Here is a 20,303-nt window from a genome sequence, read left to right as displayed (position 1 = left end):
CCATACGCTAACTCTACATAATACAGCTGCCAAAAGGAGGCTTTGTAGCTATAAAGTGCTAGAGCGTGTGTGAATGAAAAAGGCTTAACAAAAAGAAAACTGAAGTGATTTGTGGGAAATAAATCCTAAGTATTTTGGTGAGTTCACCAGGTTCGTGAACAAAACACGACAATTTAGGGAAGAGGGAGGGAGTGGTTTGAGGAAAACAGATTTAATAAACAAAATAAAACGGCAAACTCCAAAAAAAATGAAATGTTTAAACGGCTTTAATCTTCTCCACAGCTTCCTGTGCTTTATTTGGGGGCACCTACAGCATCTTTTATAAATCAATCAAATCTTCGACAAACCTTGAGCAGGCATAGCTCTCAAGTAGAAGCAAAGCCGAGAGCTTTTGGAAATATAGCGTCATAGCAGGTGTGTGCAGCACTAACGACAGCTCTATACATAAAATATGTGCCCCTTGTTCTACACTCTGCTTCGTGCAAAAGGCCTGGAAACTCAACTATTAAGAAACAGTTGCTTCCTGGAGCCGTGAACTCTGCTGAAGTCTTAAAAGTTGCCTAATCACTAATGTTTGGCTGTGACGTATTCACTGCACCAGTTCGACGCCATCAAGCTTACTGAAAACAACCATTCTCCACAGCAGAGAGAGAATTGCCGAGCTGATCGAGGCGTCTGTTAATGAGAATTCAATACTCGGATGCGTGGCCAACCTGGACTGAAGGGCGTCGCTCACTTCCTCTGCTGCCATTGCTACAACTACAGGCAGACTACAATTCTAAAACAGCGCAGAAAATCGACGTCACCATTCAAAACTTCTCCGGCTTGCTGATTGGCTCGGTTGATATTCTGCTGGAGAAATCCAAGTGAATGAGAGAAAGTCCAGACAGAACGGTGAGGGCAGATTAGAACTGAGCAAGGACCAGGCAAACAAATGTAATGGTTTTAATCTGACAAAAAGTGAAACAGTTCAAGAGGTATGAATACTTCTAGCTCTGCAGATAAATTAAGTCCCAAGCAGAAAACACATTCGTATGATTACAAGGTCTTATTAATGTTAAGCATTAAACAAAGCAGAGAGGAGCAAGAAAAAAACACACAAAAAAACTTTTGCCGAATGTGCTGTTCTGGCTGTACACGGAAATACTAGCATCATCAAAGAGGAGTATAACTAACTAATTACAGGTGCGTTACTTATATGCTGCTGACGGGCTGAGCCAGAAGATGATTAGTGGGTAGTCAGCAGCCATGGCAGCAACAACAAGCCCAAACAATCACCGTCAGGAGGCGGTGCTATCCCCCAAAAGCTGGCACGCTGCATCTGTAATCTGGACACCCTGTTCTCGAGTTAACACGGCCGTATTTAATGAAATCTTCCACTTTGTTTTTTTATATAATGGCGACGTGCTTTAATCTCCCTGGCAGCTGCTCCATTCAACAGCAGCTGCCAGTTCCGCTTCTGTTCGCGAGCGCGCAGCTCGGGGTATTTGTGAAGCAGGGCAATGAAATTTGTCCACCTGCGCCGCGCCGCTGTTTGAAGTGGAGCACTTAACACATCCACTGTCACGGACTTCAACAGCAAAGAGGGAGAAGGACAAGGAAAGAGGAGGAAAGAGAAAGCTGGAAGCAGGACGAGGAAGAGAAGCAGTTGCGAGGGGGAGAAGGAGGGTTGGGCGATCTTTCATGTCTCATCACCAGCATAAGCGGCAGGCTGGCAGGAGATGGGGTGGTAAAAGGGGCGGGGCTTCATCGCTGAGGGTTTGAAAACTTGCGTGCAACAGGTGCCTCTAAACTGTAGAGCTGACAAGCCTCGTGGGTGGGGGGAATTGAATCCAGAGGGGGATTTGGTGACAGAAACACAACAACAAACAAGAGAGTTTGGTCGTCCTTTGAAAGAAGGAAGAGTTTGTGCGTGTGCAGTTAATATTTTACAGCTCTACTGAAGCCTGGGGGCCAATTACAGCGGAGAGCAGAAGGGCCGGTTCCCGTAAAGACGCCGGCAGTGAAGAAGTAACTGAAGAGGTTTATTTCCCCCTCAGCGCTTGCATCTTCCACATTACTAGGAAGAGGGAAGCAGATGATTGTAAAACAATAAATAATCTACAGAGTTCAGCTTTTTAATTCCCCTCCAGTTCTCCATTTCTGGGCCAGACAGAACAAAAAAAAAGTGAACTGTTGATAAAGGTGAACTTAAAAAAGCTAAACAAAAATGTGCAACGGAGCGTGACTTTTCAACCGGTCTGCCTTTATGTCTTGTTTTCTTTTTTTATGCATGTGTGAGTTACTGATAAACCAGAAGAGTCAGAAAAAAAGCTTCTCTTTCTCTTTTAAAAACAGAAACCAAAAAGTTTGTACATTAAATATTAAGTATTTTTGCCTGTGAAGTAGAGGAAATGTTCCTGTTCAGGCCCTGAGAAGAAACGGCCCAACAGACTGAAAACAGTTCAGTTTTTCTTGGTAGTCACCAAACCAAATTGGGCAGATGTGTGAAACCATTGACGTTGCTTGGTGGAAATTCACTGAAGTCAAAAGGGGTTTTCCAAGAATATGAGTTATTAATATGCACATTTTCACCTCATGTAAATTTGTGGCATTTCTGACCTGTTACAAGAAACATAAAAAGGAAGAAGCATGTTTAAAATGAAAAGCAGAAGAGTTAAAGCAGCTGATAAAGAGATTTTAAATGGACACTGAGGTCAAAAGTTAAATATTTATAATAGTGTTTGGATTGTAATAAATACTCACATGTCTGGGTTTTATGTAAAAGCATAATTTCCCCCTATTGTTTCTAAAAGAAATCAGGTCTGGTTACTTTTGTGTGTGAAACTTACAAATGAATTCTTTTTCAGTCCCTTGAAAAATAATTCATAAGCTCTGAACTTTTAAACATTAAATCAATGTTTTATATTATATAGGCTTATAAAGGTGAAACTTTTATATAATTCAAAAAGTGGTGCAAAAAAGATACACAGTTTTCAGCAATGCTTTCAAATAAAATCTAAGAGGTTTAGGATTCTTTTGGGTTCAGCTTTTTTGATATCCTTGCAACTCCCTGCATAGCTTAAACTCAGAACAGATTAAAAAAATTAAACAAATTTCAATTATTAAATGAGCTTAATGTACTGTTTGATAACCAGAATGAACTGAAATGTATGTGATTGAATTGAACTTACATTTTTGTAAATGACCTTGAGACGTCGTAATTTATACACAGAATTACAAATGAACTGGGTTGAATTACAAACTCTGAGGTGTGTCAGAGAATGTAAGTGAAGTGAACAGGAGAGCATTAAACAGAGAAGAAGTCAAGAGGCCCGTGGGAACTCTGGAGGAGCCGCAGGGATCCACAGCTCAGGAGAATCTGTTGATGTGTGTCAGCTGTGAGGCTCTAAAAGTCTGACCTTCATGGAAGAGGATTTAAAAAAAGCCATGACCAGCCATGGTTGCAGTTTTCCATGGATCACAGAAAATATAAGAGTGTTTTGGTCAGATGACACTAAAACGGAACTTATTAGTAGGTGGTGGCGGCATCATGCTGTGGGCAGGTTTTTATTGAGCAGGGACAGGAAAGGAGTTAATAATACAAATAAACACAATGTATATATTATGTGCATTTAATAACATTTTTTATGACGTCCTACTGAGCTGCACATCACTAGGACCAGAGTACACCATTTCTATTTCTGATAACTGAGCAGCATTTTATTATTATTATAGCTAATTATTTATATTATTTATTTGACGGATTGTGAATAAGACATTTTCATGCAGATGTTATGTCAAGTTTATGAGAGTGTCATGACAGTCTGATTCACAGCCCGTCAAATAAAGTGCTACCATTTATGTTGTTGTTTTTTTTTTGTTTTTATGAACCTACATACCATGATGCTGCTGTTGCACGTAAATTTCTCCAGTATTGGACAATAAAGAATATTTCTATAAGTATAAGCAAATGTTTGATGATTTAAGTGAGGAATTAAATAGAGACATGCTCCAAGCATTGACTGGATTTGCTGTGAAAGGCCACTCTACAAAGCATTGGCAAGACAGTCACAACTTTTAGGTAGGAAAAAACAATCCATTCTTGTGCTTCCACTACATACTATGGACTACTTTGTGTTGGTGTATCTCATAACTTCCAAATAAATAAATTGAAGTTTGTCACTGGAGCAAAACAATATAAAAGTTAAAGGGTCAGGAATACTTGGGTAAGGCACTGTAGTTTCACCGTTACAGTAAAATACACCAGTTAAATCTGGTTCCGATCGCTGCAAAGTGAGTCAGCCAAGGCAAGTTCCCACAGCCAGTGCAAGACTCACCCACATACAAGCTTCCAGACGAACTTTTGAGATGATGGTCCAGAGGGAGATGCTCCTCTGGAGGCCCGCTGGGCCCACCATCCCGTCTGCCCCCACATCCACCTGCTCAGCACCAGGGCCGGATGTCGGTGCTTCCTGTTGGGGACAGACAATTTGGTCCGGATAGGGAGGCTCAGGGAATTCCACCGAACCACATTCATAGGCTGCCAGAGTCACCGCGGCAATGTGAGGTCCCTGAATATCAGAAAGCAGACACAAAACACAAACAAGTGAGAAAGAAGGAGAAATGCTAATTAGTTCAAAACAAGCGCAAGTGAAAACTACTAACTCAAACAGAGTGGGAGCATAACTACCTACTGGTATTTTGAGTCAGTGGAAGACCCCTCTCAGATTAGCATAGGTGAAAAGTTGCAGCAGTGAGTCACATATTAACCGATAACATAATGACAGTTTTATTTTGTCCTCAAAACTGTGCTACGAGTTGCACAGACAAGCATTAAACATTTGCAGGATAAACAGCGGCGGTGCAAAGCTATTAAAGCCAAAGAGAGGAGTTGCTTTACTGGAGACGTGCTGCAGAGAAAATCTCAGGAACGTGACGTACGAACTGAACAATGAACCAGAAACAAGTGGCAACTACACTGTATATGCTTTGTTTCATTTATCTGTGACGTCAGCCAAATGTTGCTCCGGTTCCACATGACAAAAAAAAAACAACTTAATTTTCAGCTCATGTGACTCCAGTGGTGTTAGCAGTCCAAGATGATGACATGACGAAGCTAACGGTGTCACACTGTAACAACATGTTCGCCATTTAAGGTTGTTTAGGACTGTCGGCTGTAAATTCCCCCACTATAACGACCTTATCAGTATTGAACACTAAATCAGATGAGAACTGATCTAAAAATGTAAAGGCTCCGGTGGATGACACAAAACAAAACCCAGAAGTGGTTTTAGTGCTTTGTAATTTGGATGAGAAAAACTAAAGGTTAGATATTCAAAAGAGCTGCAGCTATTAATTTGCCTCGCATCATTTCATTAGGTCTGACTGAAACATGGTTGCCACTCCACCCATTCACCCTGCACTTCCAGGAATATGGGAATTTAAATAATTAGGAGGAGTTGACTCACTTACAAAGATAATCCTCTTGCTGCAGTTTTCTGAGGCAAATTAAATCAATTTTATTATCACAAATCAAGATGTTAAATCAATTGTTTTCTTTTTCTGTTCAGTTTGATTCATACATATTTTTATAACTTGCTCCTTTTAGATTAGTTTCTAACGTACTTGATTTTGGCCGTGAGCATGACGGCATTTCTTTGGGGTAATGGACGGTAACCGTACAGAAACTGCAGATAAGTGTATTAAATTATGGCCTTGTTCTCAGGTAACTGGAGATCTGGGAAAAACAAAAATACTTTCAAACAATAATTTAGTTTCCCGGTTAGACGAAGTCAAAGAACTCTATGATTGCAGTAACTAACTGCTAAGTAGTGAATAAAAACAAATAATTTCTTACAATGCTGCTTCCACTCCTGTAATTTAGTCATCATCGTAGGCTTCTTGAAAAGAAATAACAGCCTTTTAGCATGATGTTTCGTGGTCATTCAACTCTGACTCACTTTGACAGTAAGTATGATAACATCTTGTCTCAGAGTTCAAAGTTTGATTAGGTTTTATAACAAGCAGAAGTCATCATCATGTGACCAGATTTCCCTCTGGAAAAAAAAAACACAAGCCATTCAGCGCAAACCTGTATATAACAATCAGACAATTATTTGGTATGATCCCTGTAAATAAAGGCACGACTGTGGCGTGGGCTGATGTAAGAAGACACTCTGTACTGTTTCTTCCATGTGTTTACACTCATGGACGTGCGTGTAGGAAGGGTGCTCCCTCTGACGCACAGAGGCAGTTTGGCATTACACAATGCAGCCCCATTTGCCTTTTGGCAAAGCTTGGGCTGGGCTGGAACTTCCGCACCAGCACGAGACGAGGCAGGACGGGACAGGACGGGATGTGGGAGCAGTTAGGCAACAGAAACTGCCAAGTCATCTCTAAAGGAAATATGCTTCTGCTTTTAAATATGTATGGTACGCATAACATCCAACCGAGCTTCCGGTTCAAAGATTACATGCACTTAGCAAGTTAGTGTGAATATCAGGTCAATTTAGGGCATTCAGTGATTCATCTGTGATCATTTAATGCCATTTTAAGGATTTTGAAAACAGTCATTGGGTTTGTGTTTCAGAACATTTGCATTCAGTGAGGACATTCTCTAATCTTATTAATTAAATAACATTTTCTCCCACTGATAAGCTGCTAAATGGAAAAACTGTAGTTTGACCACATTTCTTTGGAGCCATCAACAAGCATTTGACATAATTTCAGCCGGGTTTTAGGCAGAATTTCTGGAATTAGGTTCATTTCCTGGGACACATATGGCTGTTAATCAAAATCCACAAGTTTTCAGTAGAAGCTTAATGCTTGACTATTAGCTATTTCTTTCAAGCCACTTTAGATGTGGGGTCAGGATCGCTATTTTATTGGAGCAGCCAACAGTTTCCATCTTTAACAGTAACAGTTGGTGAGACATTCCTCATTTTAAAAGGCACATCTTCACTCCTCCGAATATGCATCTTATCGTGACCAAGTAATTTTGTCTCATATTTAAAAGAAAAACCTTTTTCCAGTGGGCATTTCAGCTGGAGAACCAACTCTGCTGTGGACAGTGAAGATGGTTATCCAACTGTTTACTTGCGGGTTGATCCTATCCAGTTTCTCCGACGTTCAAGGCTGGGATTTTCTTCTAGATCAAATGTACATAATTTCTGAATAATTTAGAGACAAAATTGCTTAGTAGTTTTAAAAAAACTTCTACAGATTGATGACAACTATTAGCTGCAATCAGTCATAAGCACCAATTAGAAAATAACAGATTTGTATCATAAAAAAATAAACGTATAATCAGTTTGCGTTGCCCCAAATAAACGTGACATTTATGTCGTTGATGGATGTAAAACCTCTGTCTGCGTAAGTGCCTACATAAACACTAAGCCGCTCCAGATTTTAGAACAAAAATCCGGTTGCTAACACTGTTGTTACCAAACACAAACCGGGATGTCTTAGTGACCCAGATGGAAAAATAAAGAAACTCCCAGCATTGACCCAGTCAGAGTTGTAACTCCTCAAGCACATGTCCTCCCATCTGAATATACAGAGGGGGCCACTTTCACATCGACGCACACAGATCCTTCAATGACACAAACTCATCAAGCAGACGGTCGTATGAACAAGAAAAACTGTCCTCCTCACAACTCCCAGTGTGTTTACCCAACACACACACACTTACTTAGAGCTCAACAATAGAGCGTGTTGCGTGACTAAGAGTACCTGCTCACACTCGCTCTCTTTTTTTTCCCTCCCTCTCTCTCTATGTTTATTGCTGTGTCACTGCTTCTCTCCTTCCGGAAAAATCCAGCCCTCTCATGTTGTCCGCCCGATTCAACATCCAGGTAGCCGTCTCCCTCTGTCTCGGTTTCTTCTCTCTTGATGACAGACGTGTGCAAGCAGGAACTTAGAAAGCAGTTCCCTTAGTTAGAGTAAAGCAGTAAATGATTAACAATAAAAAACACACACACACAAGAGGTCACACACACACACAGTTTACTGTAAACAGAATCCAGGTGAGATTTGATGTGTACTGAACTTCCCCCCACCTCATGCTGTTTCTGTTTTTATGTCTGTCTTATGATGACAGGCTTTCATGCCACAAAATAGTACTTACATCCACACGGATCCAGTAACAAGGAAATTGTGAGCACTGCTGTCAGTGTGTGTAGTGCTCTCACCGTGAGATGTGTGTGTGTCTGTTAGAACACATGGCCGAACCAGAGCAGCTTTTAGAACAAAACAAGACTAATAAGATTGTAGGATTAACCCTTAAAGCTTTTCTGAAATATAACTGGAGGGCGTGCATTTTTTTTTTCCCTCCAATCCAACTTAACACGCAACTGGGAAACTTTTTGTTTCATTTTCTTTGCTAGCTAACCCTTCTGTAATTTCAGTGTTGCATTTGCAGGGACAGTAGAACTTTTTGCTCAGTGTGAAACTTTTCTGCAGACTGAGGGAGTAGATTTAAGTCTGAGTTTGTTTTGAAGCATATTTTAAATTCAACAGACAGATAATTCATAACTGCAAGTCAAAATTAAACTGGTGCTCTTCACTGTTGGCAAAAAAAAAAGGGGGGGGGAGCAGGGCGGTTAATCCGTCATATCATTTTATAGAAAACAAAACTTAAGCAGCTGCCTGCTCTATCTGGAAAACATCAATTTTATGATTGCAGAATCTCATGACAGAAATTATAGAATTTCATAACCAAATTTATGACATGTTTCTTTTCATGCATAGCTTTCAGATCTCATTTTAAGCAAGTCATAAAGGTTTTTGTCATTTCCTCGTCTTCCCTTTAAATTCCTGTCAAGCGATTTGTATTGAATTGTGAGAATAATGTAAATTAACTTGTTTTGTCTGCCATGTTTCAGCTAAATTCAAATGTATTGAATTAATGTCAAATCAGTTCAATAGAGTTTTGCTCAGTGAAGTTCAGCTAAGTTTAAGTCGGTTCAATTTAAGTTTATGTTAGCTCTAGTAATTTTAATTCAGTTTGGTTCATTTGAATTGATGAGTTAAATTTATAACTTGCAGTTTTCTTACAGTTCAGTTCAATTCAGTCCACGTCAAGTTAGCAAAATTCAATTCAGTTCAATTTATAGTACATGTGATTTGTTCATTTTTTTCCCCATGGCCAACAAAAAGCATTTTATCTCAAGGTCCTATTTAGATCTAACTGCATAAAATTCTATGTATTTCAAGCTTTATTGCAGTACAATGCAATCTGAATTAGGCCTAAATGTATTTATAAGAAATTAACTTACACCTGATTATGATCCAATAAAATTTGATTCAACTCATCATAAAATGTTAAAAAAATTTCCAACCAAATAAACCAGAAGATCACATTTAGTTCTCATTTCCAACATCCCGAGAAAGAGCAGAGTAGAAAAGAGTGATTTGATAAGAAGAAATGTCCTGACAAATAATTTTATCATCTTCTTATATTGTATTTCAGCCTCTTTTTTTTTCCTGCTCACACAAATTAAAAACAGCAATAAACGAAAAAAGAACATATTTACTTTGTTTGTGGTTATTGTATTTATTCAATCAAATCTTGTGCTAGTGTACAACCTCCTTTAGTGGACATATAGGAAGGGTTAAAAAGTTATGAATGGTATTAAATTGTATTATTAACAGTAGTTAACCTGGTGGCTGGGCAAATTAATTTGTAAATTATATGGGTTTTAGAACTAGGAACTGGTATACTGCTGAGTTTGAATCTAAATGGTTTTAACTTGAGAAGTAAAATTTGGTATGATCTTTACAAACATTGAAGTAATTTGCAGCCAAAATTCTTCTGAAAACATCCAGAAACAGCCCAAGTACCAACAGCACCACAAGTTAAGACTCATGGACATAGAAATATTACAGTCAGAAGTCTGTTAAGTTATTAAAGTCTGGTTTCATTATTTATCAAAAACATAAAGGGTTTTGCTCGACCGTGCCATTTTTTTCAAATTAAATATTGCCTTGTATGCATTAGTAGCCAATCAGAAGCAGACACGGGTTGTGAATGCTTCGTCTCAGTTTCCAGCTGCTTCCGGAGCCCAGCGCGGCCATTACTGGCCGTCCAGAAACTGACCGGTCCTCAGCGGCCGCAGCCACAGGATGGTCCCATCATTAACAGGTCGCTGTGGTTGTCGAGGGTCATTTAGGCACATTAGACACGGTCCAGCTAGCATAACCTGCTAACCACTTCATACAGTGGGAGACTGCTGGAGGCGAAGGATGACAAACATTAGAGGTTAGTTCGTTATGAAGAAGCCCCGGTCTGGATCCGAGAGGGAGGTAAGGGAACTCTGGACTCGGGCCATGGATGGAGCCGAGACACAGAAAGGAGGGGCAGGTGTGTTTAGAAGTGGGTGGTTAAGTACACACCATGAAGAGGTTACAGGGGCTGGTCCTGGTGATTTATCCGTGCGGTTTCACCATATGACTTGGAGTTCTGAAACCACTCCCCAGCAGACACAGATTCATTCTGTCCTCAAACGTTCAGCAGAGGAAACTTTGGACAAGGAAAAAAAATTTTAAAAAGACTTTCGTTTCAGTTCAGGTTAAAGGATTTTATGGATGAAGTATTAAAATAAAGCTGAAATAAATGTATAATTTATTATAAACTATAATTTAAAAAAAAAACTGACATGAATTTTTAAGGTTTTTTAAAATCATCTTGCTTTGAATTACTCAACTTCATCAACTCCGTTCAGACAAAAATTATACAGATATGGACTAGATTTATTTTATTTAGCTGTAAAAAAGTTATTCAGCAATATTCAATACCCAAATGCTCCCAGCAGTTTTTTAAATGGCATTTGAATATTTGTAACAGAAACTATTAGAAATAATTATACTGCTTGATTTAAATGACAAAAAACACTGGCAAAAAAAAATAAAAAATCTATATACATAAAATGTGAATATCGCTTTTCAATGACTAAAGCACTATTTTAGGCTCTTTTTGCCAGCTTTTATTATATTAAAACATCCTACGATTTTGTTTTACCTCAGTTTTACAGAAAATAAAATATGACCATTCTTCAAAAACTCCTGCCTCAAGTTTCATTACATAACTGTTATTTTCCCAACCGTCTTCATGATAGTCACAAAAAAGTAAAGTCAAGCTTTTTGAATTCCAAATTAATTAATTGCCGCCATCAGGAAGGGCAATAGAGCTACAATAGAGAACCACCTGGTTGCGTCCAGAAAGCATTGAGTAATCTTATGCCGTAGAATGTCATAAGGTAGCTATGCTTAAAATCTTACACGTATTCAGGCAGCCAGCAGCGCTCGGCTTTGGCCTGGTCATGTTTGACTTGTTCTAGGGTGCGTGTTGGTCCAATTTTAAACTCTAAACCCACTTTGGCCCAAGACCTGCTTCCTTTGGCCCGTTGGGTGTGTGTGTGTGAGAGAGGAAGAGTGTGTGTGTGTAGCAGTCAAGCTGAATAGAAATTGTACTTGGTATTGACAGGACTCCTGGGGTTTCTAACAAACTGAGTGCCAAATGCCTCAAAACCCTGAGGTGAGACAGTTGAGATTGAGAATCCGTTAAACTTAACACACACACATACATTGAAATATCTTGCTGGCATTTGTTTTTGAAAGACTTTCAATGAAGAGTGACTCACAAGATGTTCAGGCATATCTGTGTCTCTAGTCATATAGGTGAAAAAATAAACTACTTGGCGATAAAATTTTAACTCCTATTTAATCACCGTCTCCTCATAACCGGAGCTCTAAAAGGAGGAATATCCACAAACAATGCATCTTTATAGAATGTAATTAATACTGCCTTTTTTTGGAGAGATGGGATCAAATCCAAGTGACAAAGTTCCGACACACTATCTAGATTTAGTTAAAAATTAATGCTGCCAAATGGAACTTAAGGAGGTGTCGAAGTTAAAGTGAGAGATCCATTACTGCCAGGTACCGGTGAGTCAAGAGGTGCTTTTCAGCTTTTTCAAAGACCAACTGAACTTGATCCCGGTGCGTCGCTCCTTTTCTGGGTAACATGCATGCAGCGTATCAATTGTTATTTTGGTGTTAAAAAAAAAAAGAAAAAAAAAAGATGATTGTGCCATGCTGAGTCATTCTCAATTGAGATTCATCCACATAGTAAGATATTGTTTAAAAGAAAAAGATAGGTTAATTTTTTTTAAATGGATGCATTTAAGAAATAAACTAATTTTAAATATTAAAAACATTAAGTCACATGAAAAATAGTCTAACTTATTAGAAATAGAATAAACCAAAAATAAGTCTGATAGCATCAAGCAGCATAAACTGTATGTGAAAATGTAAATTATTCCAATTATGGAGTTTCCTGAAAAATACATACATCAGGTATGACAACAGCTGTATTTTAAACAACAAATTTGTTTCAAGCGGCGTCCATAAAATATATATGCACACACCTATATAAAAATGTTAAAATATTTATTTATGAGCCAGTTTATTTTTTTTTCATTTATTCTGAAAATAAATGTTTTTATGAAACAATGTGCTCAAAACTGACAAAAGTATCGAGCAATAAAATGGTGATCCTACAATCACAATCTAAATTTACAGTCTCAAAAAACTAGAAAGAAAATCCTCTTCCCTGTGTTGAGATTCTTCATTGTGAATGAAGGCATTTTGAACTCAACCTACATCCGGAGCAGGTGAGTTTCCCAGGATAGATGCAGTGAGCAATGAACCATCATGACACTGAATACCTGTGTTGAACCCAAAGTTGCCTCACAAGCCACTGAACCTGCTCAGCAGTGCAGGCCCCAGGTCACATAGCGCAGCAAAGGTTGTGAGTCACAACTCAAACAAAGCGGTAGAGTTTCTGTCTGTGTGAATGTCTATTTGCCCTGGAATAAAACAGAGGCTTGTCGCTGCAAAAGAGTGAGCCACTCGCATACCAGTCCTTTGTCCAGCTCCCTGCCGTGACGTAAATGACTTTTCCCTTCACCCACATGTTCTTGTCAGACAGTAGATGTGTGGGCAAACCGTGCTTTACGCTGAAACTGTCGCCTTGCTTCAAAGCAACTGGATCACTGGGGCAGAGATGCGACAACAATGCAGGAATAGCATCCAAAAGCCCTATTCCACGACCTGCTCATCGCTTAGAGTGATAGCTGGTTGTAATTAAAGCTCAGCTTCTGGTAATTGCCAACAGTCCAAGCTTAATTTCAGGGGGGCTGCAGTGGAAAATCTGTATATTCTGCACGGGCCTCCCTTCGCAACCTATAATCTAGAAATCCTAACTGAAACCCAATACAAAAAATACAGAATGTTCCTTTATTTAGATAAGCCGCTGTTGTTTTTTTTTTTTTTTTTAGAGGAAAAGTGGCTGTAAATCACAAGTCACACACATATTTTAAATTCCCTTTTTACTGCCATCATCAACTGCCAACACCTACAGTGCCTTGCAAAAGAAATCATCTGTCACATTACAATTATAGGTGTCAAATTGCACAATTGCGAAGCAGTAAGAGCAAAAGAAATTGATTTCAAAAGATTTGCCGGGCATATATTTGCACAGAGTTTGCTATAATTTGATTCCCCTAAATAAAATCCAATGTAACCAGCTTCTAAAGTCACAGAATTAGACCACAAGTGTATCATTTAGTCTATGTAAATCCAGCTGTTCTGTCAAAGCCTCAAAGGTTTGTTAGACAAGATCAGACAACAAACAGCATCATGAAGTCTGAGGAACTCAGCAGACATGTCAGGAAGAAAGTTGAGGAGAGATTTAAAGCAGTTAGGCTAGAGAACAATATCCAAATTATCAAAAAAAAATAATGTCCATTCCACAGATTCTTCATGACGAGATTTGGAAAGTGAAAAAACAAAAACATTGTTCAAAGTCTATTAAACGTTGCTGGCCACACGCCATTTAACTTTCTGACTTACATGGTGAAAAAGAACATTATCTTCATCAGTGAAACGTGCTGGTGGCTGCATCATGCTGTGGGAATGCTTTTCTTCAGCTCAGACAGGGATGAATGGAGCTGAATAGAGAGCAATCCAAATATAAAATCTGATAGAGATCACTGAAGATTCGATATTGGGGCAAAAGTGATTTCTGTTTGGAAAACCTAACAGAAGTGTGCAGATTTGATTGCAGCAAAAGTTGACCGTTTTAAATATTACCATCTTGTAATTATTTTCCTTCCATTTCACAACAATGCACTAATCTGTATTTTTGTGTCTAATAAAATCAAAGTAAAATACTTTGACGTTTGTCGCTCCACTGCAAACCACTGTTCATAGAAATACACTTTGGGCACTACTGCTTACTGATATAAAAAAACAAAAAACAAAGAGGGAAAAAAATTATTGTTGCCATTTTGTAAACAGTAAAATACACCATTTTTATTGAGCAACTTTCATGCTGCCATAATGTCTTAATAGCACCAACCATTACTGAAAGTAATTTAATGCTGTATGACTCAGATGAGCTCTCTTCTAAAATATTCACAACATTCCCAAGCTTTTAGGAATCGCACACACTGCAAATGTCTTTTCAATTAAAAGAGGAACTGACAGAAAAGAGAGCAGACGAAACCTGGTCGCCATCTGTGAACCCAACAGTCACTGTGGCACAAACCCACACAGGTGATGGGCGTCCAACACGGCAACACGTTCACAAATGCACACGTCTGGACAACAATCTTTTTCCCCACAGTTCCTACTGAAATGAGATCTCTCCAGCTTTCCTGTGCCATTTTATTGTTTTCATGTTCTGTAATGAGAGCAGCCACCCACTACCTCCTACTCCCAAAGCAGCTGGATAAAATATACTTGATGATGAGCCAAGTTTGCCCTTTTTTTCTTCCTCCTGCTTCATACGCCTGAGCGGCAGCGTTTTGTCTTTTTCCATTAACTGGCCCTGAACCATGTACAATGATCTCCCGCCGTCTCAGCGGGATGAAAACACAGAGAGGAGACACAGAGCAGCAATCGCCAATGTCATGGAACAGGAGAGCAGCCACTTGTGCTCTGCTTTCATCGAGTGGGATGGGTTACACCACGTCACTTGGCCCTTTAGCTCCCCTGCTGGTCACGTTGCAGGTTTGCCAGAGTGCAATGTTCACTGCTTCCCGCCAATTTCCAAGAGTGTTTACCATTTATAAACGCCATGTGCTCATTTATTTCTAATGAAATTAATTTTAGAGCTGACTGGTCAGTTCTCCAAAGTTTAAAAAAAAAAAAACAGAAGGACTTTTTGAAAATGTTATCTTAAGATCATAAATGAGAGTTGCTTTACTCTCTAAATATAGTTATAATTATGAACATAATCCAGAATGAAGGCTAGAAAGTCAAATTAACTCAAGGTCAATAAGTCTATGAAGATATTCAAAAGCAAGTTAAAAGTAGGAGTGTTTGATTTAATGCATTTCATAGTCAGAAAAGTAATGAAAAATCTATTTTCATTATTCATGTCGGTATATCTGCAACAAGAAAATGTCAGATATTCTTTTTTTTTTTTTTCATTTAAAAAAAATCTGTCAAATGAATACTGAGGGATAGATTTCATCCCCAAACAATATTCCATTGCAATATCGTAGCAGGTTTACTGCATCTTTAGACCACTGGCACCCTCTGCTGACTGACTAAATTGGGTTAGTCGAGAATCTTAATGTCAGATTGAAACTATTTATGCAAATGTTGCTAGAAAAGGGTTTTCTATATATAAACAGTGTTCTGTCAGCCAGCTTGTCCCTGAATCTATGCATTATATGCTGTTATGAGGCCATCTGATGTCCTCAATATTAGTTAATTTTTTAAGAAGGTAGAGGGACATCTTGGCGCAAGTTCTGAACATGGTCGACCTAATTACAACATTGACCCTATCCTACTTACTAAAAACAGTGTGAAACGTCCACAGTCATTCTGCAGAATGCCATTTTCAAGTCCCAAAATCTCATTTTAATCACTGATATCTTTAGAAATGTACAACCTCATTAAGGACTTGCTTGGATGCACCAGTTCCCATGAAACAGGCAAAGTCAAATGCAAACAACTAAAATCATTTAAATTCAGAGAAATAAATTATCTTCGCTGAGGTTTTGTGACATGAGAAAGACATAAAATCAACAGTTTGTCCACAGTGTTTTTTTTTTTTTGCTGTAATCTGTTACAATTAGGTTTACTGAAGAATAGCATGTGCTTGTTCTTCCAGTGATTCACTTCCTGCTAAAGAGCCCCCTAGTGGTTGAAGAAAAATCCACAGAAAAGCCGCACCAGGCTATAAACGGGAAAAAGTAGCGGCTTATAGTCCGAAAAATACGGTACATTGCTCGAGCTGCAATCGGAATTTTTTGGGCTAATTTTCAATCTGTTTTTGTAACGTTTTGACTTTTTGATTCATTTCACATCTAGAATCTTGAGCCACATCGGTCTCCGTTCTCCATCTGCTGAGAATGAGTAGAAACAGATCAATCCAAGTTCACTTTGAAAGTGCATGTCCAATCCAGAAAAGCACAACAAGAACAAGTTTTTACTGGGCTTTTTGCTGAGAATGCACATGAATTATTTAAATTAGGCAAAGAGCTAATGCAACGCTGTGAGACAGCATTCACAGAACAAGTTTCACAACAAATTTCCAACAGAAATATTTAAATGTTTCACATTTTAAACTGACGTTTTAAGCAGTTGGCATCGCAAGCATTACGAAAGATGCAATGCTTATGATGTTTATTGTGTAGCATACCGTTTATGCTACTCAATCAACGGAAGTCTGTTTATTGTGTAGAGATTATAGCTACTTATTTTAACTCTGAAATTTGCCAAAAGGCTGCAAGCATGTTTAAATCCATCATGTTCCAGATAGTAACTTCACTCTGTTGAGCCTTCCTGTGATCTACTGAGAGTCCTGCTCTCACACAGCCTGACTGAACTACAGACATGTCTCAACGTGTTGTAGAAAATATCATTTCTACAAAATCTATTGCTGTACTTCTAGTGGAGTCTAAACACTTAAATGATTCTGAAAAAAATAAATTATAGTAAAAAATCAAGTCTGTGCTCAGCAACAGTCTCCACACTGAAGAGTGTTGTCAGCACAAGCTGCTAAATACAGTGCATTCATTGATCAGAAAATAATTATTTAGGTGTTAATTCAAATTTGATGGAGAGCTAAATCATAAGTGTGGAGAGCATTTATTTTGAATTTGAGTAGAACTACCACTTGGTACCATTACAGGTGCAATGTAATTATTTTATCAACTTTAGCTCCTGCACCCTCTGCAGTTATATCCCAATCAAAGCTTGCTGCTGGGATCCATGGTGCATGGTCAGATAATCTAGATCAGTTTGAAGACAACTAAACATAAACACCACAATAACATGTAAAAGTATCACCACATGTTTGACTTTTTTTTTTAATTCAACAACTGTTTTTCCTGTTTTGTGCACAAATGTTCTCTCGTTTATATTCACTTCCCTGTGCGAAAGCTTCCTCCCGACATCCTGGTCTGTTTCTGCATGCACAATATGATTCCTTTCATTAGACAAAAAAAATTGTCTTTTGAAGAAGTTCCAACTCGTTTTGTTAGAAATCACATCATCTGAGAGTGAAACCAAAAATAAGAAAATTTAGTCTTAGACTGAAATGTTCTCGATAAAATTCATTTACATTCTTCCACAGAATGACCTGAAATAATCCAAGTTGAATTTTCTGGACATTTAAACTACCTTTTAAATTTTCAGCTAAAATCAATGTTGAAAATGTCTTACCTTTACCGAGTAACAAGTCTGCCTACACTTTACTTTTTATGATGGAGCCTTTAAGTAAATTAGAAATCAAAGCAAATGTAAAACAAAACAAACACTGAGCTACAAAAAGTGCCTGTATTCTCCTGAAAATCTATATTTTTCTGGAAAACAAACACTTTATTCCCATTGTGCTATGGAATTAAAGAGGCATATTTTTAGATGGCACATTACATTAGCACAGCTAATAACAGTGTTTAACATGCTGTATCATCCAGGCTGGAGACAGAATGTACAGCAGCAGCCGCAGGAAGGAGCATCAGGTTCTGTCATGAACTCAGTGACACCACAACCTGCAGTAACAATCACTCCAACTAGATGGCGACACAACACTTTGAAACCTTCCACTGAACCGAGCTGCGAGTCAAGGGAGATTAGAGGGGGAAAAAAACAACAACTCTCATGTTACATTTTGGAGCGTCGGTTTTTGACTTTTAAAAACAACAGAACAGAGGACGCGCACTTCAAAGTTTCCAGTTCAGCTCCACTGGGCACGAGCATCCGAGTGTGACAGCGAAGTCCCCTGACAATAGATGGACTAGAAGCAGTAAGAACCAGCAGATGTTCTGGTACCAGAAGTGCAGAAACAACACCCGCCGCCCTCCCTCTCTCCAACATCCTCACTGCCCTGAACTGAGGCACTCAGAGATTAGGACTCTTGGGGGGAAAACATATGGAAAAAAAAAAAAAAGGGGAAGGGAAGGGGTGAGTAAAACCGAGAACGTAAACAGAGAGGAGGCATAAAAAGAGAGGGAGTGACAAAAGAAAGCGAGAGTGAGCAAAACAGTGGGGAGCAGGAAAGAAGGGAGAAAGAAAGAACTCAGACAGGGAGGGAGAGTGTTTTTATCCTCATGTGCACTCAAAGGGGTCAGTGAGTGCAATTGTTTTTAGCCTGCCTGTCAAAACCAGTGTGGCTATCACAATGCCTTTCACACCCACCACATGCACATACATGCATATAAAGTGCTCCGACTCCAGAAAGCTTTTATCACCCTCGTCAAAACTCTGCAGCAGCGCGACAACATCGTCAACCATGCCTTTAAAAACCTGCGTCACTGCTTGCACCACCATCATTCTCATCATCACCCGCTCTGTTTGGGTTTGAGCCGAGGCACAAACCAGCATGGGGAAGTGAAGAGCTGCAGCGTGGAGGAGCCAGACAACTCTCCCTGATGAAATTCTGTCTTACCAGGTAGAGCAGGAAGGTGTGCAAGCCGGTGCCAAGACCCACAGAGGAGAGGATACCCAGACCGACCCAATAGGCGCACCACAGCGTCTTCTTCTCCATGTAGCGCACGTACTGCAGAGGCCAGGGAGAGGGACAGTCCACCACATGGCAGAGGCACATGCATGAGTGTGAGGAAAGAGTGTGGGGGGGGGGAGAGAGCGAGAAAGGGAGGGACAGGCACAGAGAGAGAGAGAGAGAAGGTACGCAAGTACAACTGTGAATAAAATTTAAAAAAAAAAACATAGATACTTTGAAGGGTGGGAGAGGGCAAGTGAGCAGGAGAGGAAGAGAGAAAGGAACCTATGGAGGTAGAGGTTGCTGAGTTTCAAGCGCAGAGCCGTAGGGTAGGAGTGTTCAGCACTCAGAGAAGAACAGCACCATTATTCTTTTTTCTTTTTTTTTTTTGTGGCAACTAGCTCTTACACAACAAGTACAGTAAGACAAGCCAAGATCCATCCATCTGTCTCTTTGCTGCCGTACCACCATCTCTCCATCGCTCCATTTACACCTCCTCCCTTGAGTCAGGGCAGGTTGTTTCCAGGAGGAAGCATCAAGACCCCAGATTACGGGAAAAGAGGAGGGGAATTTAAAGGGTTTGAAGGGAATGTGTGCAGGGAAGCGGGCGGGGGAGAGGCTTACCAAAGACTCAATTTCCCAGGAACCTCAGCAAAACAAAAAACAGCACATACTGTCTCTCTGTTTTGCTGGCAGAGTGCTGGGAAGTGAGGGGCCAGCCATGAGGAATTGTTACGTGCAGTTACTGAGAAGTGATTACACAACTCTGAGGTCTTTGCGTACAATGTTGGGAAAAAAAATATCCCAATGGGATGTGAAAAATATCGCAAGTAAAGCAGAGTTGGTGAAAAAAAAAATAAACTAAGTGGAAGTGTTGTGTGCAGATCGACAGAACAACCTGCTGAGATTTTAGGGGAGTTACAAAGAAAAAGCAAACATGATGCTATTGCATTCACTCATAAATGCCTAGAAAATGTGTTTCTTATTGATTTGATACCACAAAATCACTAATAAAAAGACTTTAAAAAAATTCTCAAAGTATGTACCTTTTAAATCTCCAGTACAATAATTTAACAGGCATCTCCTCTGCAGCTGAAGCAAGCAGGTTACATCACAGTCGCTACGGTATTTTTGCATTCACAACACATGAGGAGGTCAGTCACCTTCTGATGTGGTCCCTCAATATGGTACGCAATCGAGAGAAGGATAAGCAGCATCACAAGTCCAAACACTGTCTGTCTTTGATGCCAAAGCCTGAGTAAAGGGGGGAAAAAAGAAAGGAAAATGAACACAGAAAATGTCA

The 20,303-nt window shown here is 39.3% G+C and overlaps 1 protein-coding gene across 1 annotated transcript in view; it reads right to left on the bottom strand.

Annotated features, from left to right (window-relative positions):
• LOC129368594 (vacuole membrane protein 1-like) overlaps positions 1-20,303 on the bottom strand; it is a 75,219-nt gene that overhangs the window by 40,018 nt on the left and 14,898 nt on the right. The window contains exons 4-6 of the mRNA XM_055043639.1: positions 20,164-20,254; positions 18,947-19,057; positions 4,320-4,553 (exon numbers count right to left, since the gene is read on the bottom strand). Coding sequence (XP_054899614.1) covers positions 4,320-4,553; positions 18,947-19,057; positions 20,164-20,254 — 436 coding nt within the window. The remainder of the gene's footprint in view (positions 1-4,319; positions 4,554-18,946; positions 19,058-20,163; positions 20,255-20,303) is intronic.

Source organism: Poeciliopsis prolifica, unplaced genomic scaffold, assembly GCF_027474105.1.
Source record: "Poeciliopsis prolifica strain line A6 unplaced genomic scaffold, Auburn_PproV2 SCAFFOLD019, whole genome shotgun sequence".
Classification (NCBI taxonomy): Eukaryota; Metazoa; Chordata; class Actinopteri; order Cyprinodontiformes; family Poeciliidae; genus Poeciliopsis; species Poeciliopsis prolifica.
Note: the sequence above shows the minus strand (reverse complement) of the source record. Positions and strands in the feature narration are given on the sequence as shown.